The sequence below is a fragment of the Geotrypetes seraphini genome, chromosome 12 (genome assembly GCF_902459505.1).
Source record: "Geotrypetes seraphini chromosome 12, aGeoSer1.1, whole genome shotgun sequence".
Taxonomy (NCBI): Eukaryota; Metazoa; Chordata; class Amphibia; order Gymnophiona; family Dermophiidae; genus Geotrypetes; species Geotrypetes seraphini.
Genome location: NC_047095.1, coordinates 45,334,571 through 45,346,013, shown reverse-complemented (window position 1 = coordinate 45,346,013; position 11,443 = coordinate 45,334,571). Strand labels below are relative to the sequence as shown.

The window sequence follows — 11,443 nt, the reverse complement described above, 5'->3', positions numbered from 1 at the left end:
GAGAGGACATGGGATGAAGTTAACTTCTTACTATAATGAGTAAATACCATTTTCTATTGAAATATACACCATTTAATGTTAGGAAGGGGGAGGCTTGATATATTAATATTCATATTGGGAAAATAATAGAGGGAATGATGGGGGGGAGGGTGGTAATTTTATGTATTATAAGATAAAATAGAAAGATTGTCAAGTGATGTGTTTAATTGTATTGTTTTAATGTTTGTACACTTGATGTAAGATTTAAAAATTAATAAAGAATTAAAAAAAAAAAAAGAGCTGACATGCTCAGGAGTAACCTAAGGAAATTATTTTTTACAAAAAGGGTGGTAGATGCGTGGAACGATCTCTCAGTAGAGGTGGTGGTGACAAAGACTGTGTCTGAATTCAAGAATGCATGGGACAGGCACATGAGATCTCTTAGGGAGAAGAGGAGATAGTGGATGCTGTGGATGGGCCATTTGGCCCATGGGTAATTTTATAAGAGTTCTTTTAAGCATGAAAAATGTTTATAAAAATTACTCCCTCTCCATCTATAGGTCAATTGTATTGTATATTGAATCGATTACACCAAATCTTGTAGAATATATATTGTTGAACTAATAAAAATGCTTATATGAAACTGAAATCTTAATTTCTACTATGACAAAATGCAAAAGATTTATTCATATTTTATCAGTACAAAATTAATTACAAAAGAGATATAAAAAATTATGAAAAATATTTCTTGATGTTAGATAGTAATTTTCTTTGTTTATTGGGTTTTGTTCCAATAAACTACAGCTGACTGGCCAATGTTGTCCTAATTATGGCATTTAAAGCCTCCACCTGTTAGGAAAAAAATAATCACAATGTGGTAAATCAAATACAAAGATCTGAAGTATTCTTAAAAAGAAGTGAACATGATCTATATTTTGTTAAATACATATGCATAATGGATCATGAATGAGAACGGAGAAGTATAATCACTAAAGCAGTCTGTCATAAATATACTTCTTTCTACATAACTGCTTGTAGGAAAAAAAAAGTTGGAAGTTTTAATGGATTTTATGAAGGCTTTTCACATAGCAGATAATGGATGAGCAGAAGGTGTGCAACAAACTCCTAACAGGTATTGTGGGATTTGACTGATGGGAACTGTATGGGCTGTTTCACTATGGCATGGATAGGTTTACTGAAATCATTTGTGTGAGAGGGACATTATATTAGCCATTATAAAGAGATGCTTGCGTCAAGGAAAATGTAGAACAGTAATGTTACAGCATTATAATTACACTGAAAGGGCGAAATCAAGAACACAAGTATAAAAAATCAGCAGCACCATGATATTGTCTGTAGTTACAATTCTTTTTTTGCAATAAAATGTTTACTAATATAATTTTTGTGTACATGGGTTTATTTATTGTAGTGAGTTTCAGAACCGAGGACTTTTTCATCATATTCATGTTAAACGGTTTCTCTCTGCCTTTCTAACACCATTGTAAAGCATTTAAATCAATTTAAGAAGCATATATAGTTTGACATAATATGCAATTCGTTTTTGTTCAGCTACCTGGATGATGAAAGCCTTTTAATATGGTTCCATATGGCTAATTTATTAGCACAGTACCAATAACCATACATGACATGCTATATTCACTTAGGCCTGGATTCTAACCAGCATCGATTTTTTTAGGCACTGGTGGGCACCCAAACTTGGTTAAAAAAACCCCACAGTTGAAATTATATTTTTAACTGAGTTTCAAGGCGCCTACTGGCACCTAAAAAATCAGTGCCGGAATAACACCTCTGTGGGCGCTTTAGACAGTGTCTAACATCATTGTGGGAGTGGCTAACGCCGAAAGTGTCATTAGGTGGCCTAAAGTGCTTACCTAGGCGCAATTCACGACAAAGATAGGCACCGGACATGTAGGCCTGGAAAACCCTGGCCTACATTTCCAGTGCCTATCTTTCCCAGAGGTGTGATTCTCTATATCAGGGGTGTCAAAGTCCTTCCTCGAGGGCCGCAATCCAGTCGGGTTTTCAGGATTTCCCCAATGAATATGCATGAGATCTATTAGCATACCATGAAAGCAGTGCATGCAAATAGATCTCATGCATATTCATTGGGGAAATCCTGAAAACCCGACTGGATTGCGGCCCTCGAGGAGGGACTTTGACTCCCCTGCTCTACATGGTGCCATTGCGTGATTTACACACGATCAGTGGCCACTGATATTGGCGCTGTATAGAGAAACCGGGCTTTAATGTGACTTCTAGGGTCATTTCCCACTCAATTTTCATTATGCTTGGAAGGGATGAAAAATCAAGGCTGAAACCATACGAGGGGTTGCTGAAAAGTTCTCAGCCCCACCAACTTCCTAAATTCTAAGCGTTATTTTGCCACTGTAGCTGGAAAGAGTTATCTTATTCCGTTAAGTGTCAATTTGCAGAAACAAAATTCTATGTTTTGACATTGTTTCAGATCTTTGATTGAACCATATCCACGTCATTTTCTTCTTGGCTGGGCAGAGAACTTTTCAGCACTCCCTCATGTAAAAGACTATTTAACACACAGACAAGCATTTACAACTACACATCTCCCTCGTAATTCGCGGGGGATAGGGGCAGAGCCGGACCGCGAATAGGGAAATTCCGCTAATATCCAGCTCTGACCCATCCCCGCTTCCCTCCTGCCTTCCCCCGGCATCCCGGTCTTACCTGGTGGTCTAGCAGGCTTTCGGGGCAGAAGCGATGTTCCTACGCTCCTGCCCCGTGCAGGTCGCCAATAGGAAATGGCTGCCGTGAATTCCTGTAGTCTCTCGAGACTACGGCGAGAGCTCACGGCAGCCATTTCCTATTGGCAATCTATATGAGGCAGGAGCATAGGAAGATCGCTCCTGCCCCGAAAGCCCGCTAGACCACCAGGTAAGGCTGGGATGCCGGAGAGAAGGCAAAAATATGGGGGGGGAGGGTTCCCCCTCCCCCCCAAAAAAAATCCCATTTATGTGAAATCATGAGTGCGAATGGGGAGGAGGAAGTTTAAGTTTAACTTCTCAAGATAAAAGGTTGTGATTGCAAAAAATTAATAGTGAAAATATGTTTTCATAAGCACCAGCATTCCCCCAGCATTCCGTTGGAAAAATCAATATGCTTGCTTTTAAATATTATCAGAAGTAGGAGATCAACTGCTTTTACACCTAAGCAGCCTATAATAGGAGCCCTTGCCCCGATCCAACCAGGCATGTGAGCTCCTCCCCCTATATCCCGTTTAAGAGATCAATCTACCTGCTTTAAATATCAGCAGCAGTAGAAAAACAACTGCTTTTACATACAAGCAGCAGCGAGACCTACCGCAACCACCAAGAGCCCACAGACCCGATCCTGCCAGGAGTGTGAACTCCTCCCCCTGCAGTCCATTGGAGAGATCAATCTGCCTGCTTTTAAATATCAGCAGCAGTGGAGATCAACTGCTTTTACACCTAAGCAGCAACGAGACCAGCCACAACCACCGAGAGCACACAGACCCGATCCTACCAAGAGTGTGAACTCTTCCCCCCATGCAATCCGCTAAGAAGATCGACTGTCGGCTCCGGGCGGCTTTCCCGCAGAGGAGAGAATCCTGCATTCACCGTGGGCCTCATCTGGGGCAGCCTCCTTGGAGCGGCTGGGGCACGGGCAGTGTGTCTGGGAGGGAATGCATGGATAGGAGAACATCGCAGGGGAGGAGACATAGGCATCCTGGGACTGTCTGCCAAGTCTCTTCCCTGAAGAAGCCCTTTCTGGAAACGTCAATCGCTCCTCCTAAACTTACTTGCTCCACTTCATCACTGACGCTGAAACCGTGGATTGAAGACAAAGTTTTATTTTATTTTTCTTTCCAACTTATGATTTATCTTTAATCTTATCTATTGTTTTGCCTTTTGTCTTTGTTTTGTTCTATTTCTATCATTTAAATTTCTCCAGAATTCTACTGTTCAACGGCTCCCCCTTCTGCTTCTATTCCTTTCTCTCCTCTCTTCTACCTTCCAAAGTATTTAGATCAATGCTGTCTTGTTAAAATGTTTATTTTATTTTTATTTTTCCTCTAACTCTACTTTTCACTTCTCTATTACCCTCCAGGTACTTTAGTTAGATTGTGAGCCTTCGGGACAGTAAGGGAATTTTTCAAGTACCTTTCTTATTTCTAATCTTAATGTATATTTTCTGTAAACCGCTTAGAACCTAACGGATGTAGCGGTATATAAGAAATAAATTACATTACATTACATTACACCACCACTTAACTACTGACATTAAGAAGAATCAGCTTTATAGACTGGAAGAAAACGTCAGTGGCTTCAGGGCTCAGCTTACCAGTCTAGGTAAATCCTGTTTAAAAGACATGACTTAGGAAATAGTGTATATAGAAAAACACTAACCCCCTAATTCTATAAAAAGTGCCAAAAATTACATGAGCAATTTTGGTTGCATACCCAAATTGCAAGTACAATTTAATTAAACAAGCTAATTAGCGCTAATTGGAATTTTAATAAGCAATTATTGATGTTAATTAGAATCAATTAAGGGTTATGCATATAAATTCAGAAGTAGAATCCATGCCTAAATTTTACACGAGTCAAAAAGGGGGTGCAGAAATAGACGAGGAATAGCCAGATCAGGGATGTTCCTTTAAATTACACATGTAATTATATAATTAGGGCCTCTGCACCTAAATTTAGTCACATTTCCTGGGACTAACTTTAAGTGCAGATTAAAAGAATAACGCTTTTTTCAGCACCAATTTTTTTTGGGTGCCATATATAGAATTTAGCCCTAAGGGGACTCACTATTACATTACTGTGTACTTTCACTGCTGCAGACAGCTCAGATGCACTTGCCACCTCCAGTGCACACCCGTCACCTCCCCAAATGTCTTTCCTGAAACCATCCCGCCCCCCCCAGTGCCCTTCTCTTGGGGTAGGAGCAATTCCCAAATTCCCCTAATTCATCAGCACCTAGGTTGAAAACGGCACTTCTGACCTCCAGTGATAGCCTCATGGTACTACCGCTAGGAGTCAAGCTGCCAAATGAGAAGCATATTATATTGACAGTCTCTGATTAGAGTTAAAAAATAATGTGATAAAATTAGATATTTAATCAAATGTTTTTCAGATCGGAATGACTAGGACATCCTTCCACCTGAATCTTGATCATAGCCTCGCTTAGAATGCAGAAGGTCCCAGTAGTTGCACAATGCTATTACTAGTATCAGGGGATAGTTCTGTCACATCATGTTTGGAGGACTGACAAACAAGTTATTTCCTGCTTTTAATCTTTGCTTTTCATTGATAATTGATGCCATACGTCATCCATTGGATATCACAGGATATTAGCAGGAGTTGGTGACTTGCATAATGATAGCCAGTTTCACAATCATCAATATCTCTTGCTACATTTTCCAGACTGATTAGTTTGCCCACCAGTCGTCTACATGGAACAACGTCAAAACCTTTACTGGAAAGGTGCGATGGTAATATGTAGAAATAAAACAAAAACATAAAGGGAAAAAAATATATACTACCTCTTTTATTGGACTACATTAATTACTACATTAAATTAGTCCAATAAAAATGGTGGTATATTTTTTTTTTCCCTTTATGTTTTTGTTTTATTTCTACATAAAAGCTTTACGGAAACCCTCCAACGGGCTACATCAACACCACCTCTCTCATCTATTATACCAGTGGTTCCCAACCCTGTCCTGCAGGATCCCCAGGCCAGTTGGGTTTTCAGGATAGCCCTAATGAATATACATGGAAGCAGGTTTGTATGCCTGGCACCTCCATTATATGCAGATCTCTCTCATGCATATTCATTAGGGCTATCCGGAAAACCCGTCTGGCCTGGGGGTCCTCCAGGACAGGGTTGAGAACTACTGTATTATACAATCAGTTCATAAGAAAAATTATGTTTGGCTTGATTTTTCACTTTAGGAAAACAAGTTGGCCATGTTTCTGTAACCCATTGGTTTAGTGGCCTGCAGTTGTCTTTCCGTTGCTTTGCCTACCACTAATATTAAAATAACTAGTCTGTAATTTGATGCTTCATCATTGTTCCCACTCTTGTAAAGTGGATCTGTGTTTGCTCATCCCCAGATTCAAGTGATACATTGAACAGAGCTGTGAGGGGTACAGTCAGAAGTCCCTGTTTTCTGCAACAGATTTTTCAAGATTCTGTTGCAATTCTATCATGTGCATTAATTAAAATGGATTTACATATCAAATATTGCCAACTTGTGTTTTTCTTTACAAAAATAAAGCTGTTTACTGACATTTCTTGTAGATCTGGTTAATTTATTTAATTCTTTGTTGGAGTACAGAACAAGGGATCTTAGGAATCATTACTGGAAAAACAGAAGGGGGATCAATGGGATCTGGGAGATGGAAAGGGATAGTAGATCTCAAAGAAAGATGGAGAAAGGATACCAAAGAGAAGAAGGATGGGGATTGAAGCAGAGGGAAAAGAAATGACAGGAAGAACGTATTTTCTGCACACCTCTACCCCTTCTGACTCAGTTGTGTAGCCACAGGGAGGCCTTGGGATTTGACCCCACCCACCTTTGGCTCAGACCCCCTCCAAAACTGGAGTACTTTTTAACTGGCTGATAGTGATGCCCAATTCTTATTAGCTGATGAGATTTGCAGCCAGAACTATATCAGCACTGCCTCTGCAAGGAAGAAGTCGGCAGCCTCTCTTCATGCTGCAAACACCAGCATGCCTCATGCCCGCTCAGTTTGCACATGAACTGAGCATGCATGATGAGTGCCAGTGTTGATAGCAGGAAGGGAGGCTGTCAACTTCTTCTCTGCAGAGGCAGCACCGGTACAATTTCGGCCATGGATCTCATCAGCTGGTAAGGATTAAATATCTCTTCAAAAGTAAGAAATGTGGCAGTCATAGTCAGTGGTGGGAGTAGGGAGGCTGGCGGGAAAGAAAATATGTTATGACACTACCAGAAAATTGTAAGATAGCTTTACTGTTAATCGTACCTGATCAGTTTTATAACCAGAAACATTTTTCACTTCATAAACACTGACTTGTCCATCACTGTCCCCAATCAGAACACAGTTTGCTTCTTTTGTAAACAATACCGTTGTCAGCTTAACTCCAGGGTTAGCAAAGCTGATAATCACAGGGTCCAAGCTGCAGAAAAAAAAAATAATTTGAAAAACTGCAACTGTTGTAACCAAGACTAATAAGAGATTAGGGCCTGGATGCATTAAGAGAATTGGTAAGACCGTGTGGGTCTGCTCCGATCTTTTGGTCGATTCAGAAAGAGCTATTGATGCACTAAAAAGTTTGCATTCAAATGATTCATCAGATGCTCGTCATAATCCTCAACTCTGCCGTCCAATTGATCGCTGTGAAAGTGACTCACATATGCGCACAGCCGGCAGGGTAAGCCCCAAAAGCAGCCTTCTGCCACTCAGTTGTTCAGGGCAGGAAATCTTTTTTTTTTTTTTTAAATGGGCACAGATGCTGTGCGTTTTACACATGCACATCTGCCCCATTTATTTTTTTTTTTTTTTTTGTATTACTGTTATTTTCTTTTTTTTTTTAAATTTTTATTTATAGATTTTCCATTCTTACAACATCTGAATCATAGTAAATATAATTAATATATTACATATCTAGTATATTATCATTAATAAATCATAGCTTTTAAAATATAATATGGTAAAGATTATACTTTAACATAAAAATATAATTCCCTCCCCCTTTTTATATAACATGTTTCCAATAATTAATCAAATCCCACCCCAGTCATATATAATTTTTATCAATGTGCTAAGAAATCTAATCATTAGAATAATTAGTCAATGGTTGCCAAATTTTCTTGAAATTAAGAAGATTCCCTTGTTGTAACGCTAATACTTTTTCCATTTTATAAATATGACAGACAGAATTCCACCAGAACGTATAATTTAATTTGGTATAATCTTTCCAATTTTGAGTAATTTGTTGCATGGCGACTCCTGTCAATATTAATAATAGCTTGTTATTATTTGCTGAAATCGGACTCTTAGTTCTCATTGCAGTGCCAAATAATATGGTATCATATGAGAGTCCTACATAATTCTCTAGTAACTTATTAATTTGGGGCCAAATTGAATTCCAAAATGCGTTTACACAGGGACAGAAAAAAATTAAATGATCTAACGTCCCTACTTCCAATTTACAATGCCAGCATCTATTAGATCTAGTACTATCTATCTTTTGCAGGCGCGTTGGGGTCCAGAACACTCTATGTAATAAGAACAACCATGTTTGATTCATAGATGCTGACTTTGTTAATCTTAATCTCCAGGACCAGAATCGTGGCCATTGAGACTCAGAAATTGTCTGACCAATCTCAATACTCCAAATATCCCTAAGACCTGTTTTCTTTTTTTTATTTAAAAATCCGTATATCAATTTGTACCATTTTGCGGCTTGGTGACCCAAAAAATCCGCCTGGAAACATAGAACCTGTAGACTATATTGATTATTAAGATTTTTCCATTCAGGGAACCCTACCTGAATGGCCTGCTTCAATTGCATCCATTTAAAATATTGTGTTTTATTTAATCCAAATTTATTTTGCAATTGTGAAAAACTAAGCAGTGAACCTTCTGAAATGACATCATTCAATGTTCGTATTCCTGCATTTATCCATTGTTTCCAGACGATTTTAAATCCGCCAATTCTGATCCTGGAGTTTACCCATATTGATTGATTTAGAGATTTAGCAATAGGTTCTGGTGACAGATTACTGATGTATCTCAATGTTTTCCAAGTATCAAATAAAATTCTGTGGTCTTTGTATCTTTTAGGCATTGTTATAGTTATTAACTGTTCTGGATATAAAGGGAACAGGAGCCGCCATTCTAAATACAGCCAATCTGGTACATTTTCTAAAAGATCTGGGAGGATCCAATACATACCCTGTCTTAAAATATAGGCTTGATGATACCTATAAAAATTTGGAAAATTTACCCCCCCTTCCATAATTGGTCTTTGTAATGATACTAAAGCGATTCTTGGTCTTTTCCCACACCAAACAAATTTTGTAAGAATATTGTTAAGTTTTTTATAAAATGACCCCTGAAAAAATATTGGAATCATACTCATTTGGTAACAAACCACAGGCAATACCATCATTTTAATTGTTTGAATTCTTCCCCACCAAGAAAGATGTAACGGATTCCATTGCTCACACATTTCTGTTATTTTTTTTAATAAAAGTTTTTCATTCTCTTTGACTGTATCTTCAATTGTATTTTTGATCATAATTCCTAAGTATTTAATTCCATCTTCTTTCCAAATAAATGAATATGGATCAAATAATCCTTTGGTACAATGAACATTAATTGGGAGAATTTCAGATTTGTTCCAATTGATTTTATATCCAGAAAAAGTACCATATTTTTCTATTAAATTAAGTATACATGGAATAGTAGTTTCCGGTTCTCTTAAATATAATAATATATCATCTGCATATGCAGATAATTTAAATTCAAAACTGGTAAATGATATTCCCTTTATCTCCCTAGTTTTGTTTATTGCAATTAATAAAGGTTCTAGGACAATATCAAAAAGTAAAGGAGACAGAGGGCATCCTTGTCTAACTCCCCTATGCAAGTTAAATCTATTTGATAAATTATTGTTAATATATAATCTTGCTCCAGGAGAGCTATACAATGTCTGAATCATTTTAATAAAACCGGATCCTATACCAAACCATTGTAAAGCTTGGTATATAAAATTCCATTCCACTCTATCAAAGGCTTTTTCTGCATCTAAAGATATTAAAAAAGCTGGATCATTTATATTTTTTGCTAAATTTAATGAGTGGAATGCTAATCTAGTATTATTTGATGAATGTCTTTTAGCAATAAATCCTGTTTGATGTACATCAATAATGAAAGGAAGAGCTTTTGCCAATCTTAATGCTAATACTTTAGCCATTAATTTATTATCCACATTCAATAATGAAATAGGCCTGTAATTTGAAACCAGAGTAGGATCTTTGTTTGGTTTTGGTAAGACTATAATTATCGATTCTGCCATAGTACCAGAAATATTTTCATTCTTTATTTGATATTGATACAAGTTTAACAGATGTGGTAATATGATATTTTGGAAAAATTTATAAAATTCAACAGTATACCCATCTCCACCTGGAGCGGATCCAACTCTAAGAGACTTCAATGCTGTTTCTAATTCTTTTAAAGATATAGGTTCTTCTAAACTTCCTTTTATATGATCTGGAATATTTGGTCCAATAAATGAATTTAAAAAAGTTAATCCGTCTTGTTCTTTATTTTTATAAGAATTAGAAGTATATAATTCTTTGTAAAAATCAAGAAATTGTGTTATAATATCTTTTGTGTTGGTATGTGTGTTACCTTGTGTATCTTTAATTGCAATAATCTTAGATTTTCTTTTCTTTACTTTAAGAAAATTTGCTAATAATTTCCCCGCTTTATTTGAATTTCCATAATATTGTACTTGTTTATTGAAAATGTCTTTCCTCACAATTTGAGAAGAAATCTCATTATATTTAACTTTTAATTTTAATAATTCTTGTAATGTATTATTTTCCCATTTCTCAATTAATTTATTTTCTAATAATTTAATTTGCTTTCCCATCTCAAGAAATTGTTTTTTTTTTGTTTATTAATAAATGTTGAATATGAAATAATATTTCCTCTCATAGTTGCTTTAAAAGCATCCCATAAGATCTCAGCATTAATAGTATCTGATTCATTAAATTGAAAGAATTCTTGCATTTTTATTTTAAAATCTTCAAGAAATTTTGAATCCGTTAGTAAATCATTATTAAATCTCCAAATTGAATCAAAGTTTTCAACATCATAATTTTGAAGATTAATCCACACACCAGCATGATCTGAAATTATAATGGGATCAATTACTGCTTTTAATACACGCTGCGCTATATTATTGGAAACAAATATATAATCAATTCGTGAAAAGGATTTATGGACCTGAGAACAAAAAGAAAATTCCTGTTCATTAAAATGAAGAATTCGCCATATATCTACTAAATCACAAGATAGTATCAAATTATCTAAGCCTAATGATTTCATAACTTTACTTGGTTTTTTATCCAAAATCGGATCCATTACAGCATTGAAATCCCCTGCTACTATTAAATTAGATGTAGCCAGTGGTAAAAGTAATTGTTGAATTTGTTTAAAAAACTCCATTTGATTCGTATTAGGAGCATATAAATTGAATAAATTCAGGGTTGTATTTCCCAGAACCATTTCGATATGTACCCATCTACCTAAGGGATCATAATTGATTAATTTAAAATCTGCATTACATTTTTTGTTTATCAGAACAGCCACTCCAGCTTTTTTCTTTAAAGCCGGTGCAAATAAACATTTAGAAATCCAACCTCCAGATAATTTTTTTG

At 36.4% G+C, this 11,443-nt stretch overlaps 1 protein-coding gene across 5 annotated transcripts in view; it reads right to left on the bottom strand.

Annotated features, from left to right (window-relative positions):
* Positions 1 to 405: 405 nt before the first annotated feature.
* The window catches only part of WDR78 (WD repeat domain 78), a 187,274-nt gene continuing 176,236 nt past the window's right edge, over positions 406 to 11,443 (bottom strand). For all 5 annotated transcript variants that reach the window (XM_033915919.1, XM_033915917.1, XM_033915920.1 and 2 more), the window contains exons 16-17: positions 7,011 to 7,164; positions 406 to 828 (exon numbers count right to left, since the gene is read on the bottom strand). In XM_033915919.1, the coding sequence (XP_033771810.1) occupies positions 778 to 828; positions 7,011 to 7,164 (205 nt within the window). In that variant the 3' untranslated portion in view covers positions 406 to 777. The remainder of the gene's footprint in view (positions 829 to 7,010; positions 7,165 to 11,443) is intronic.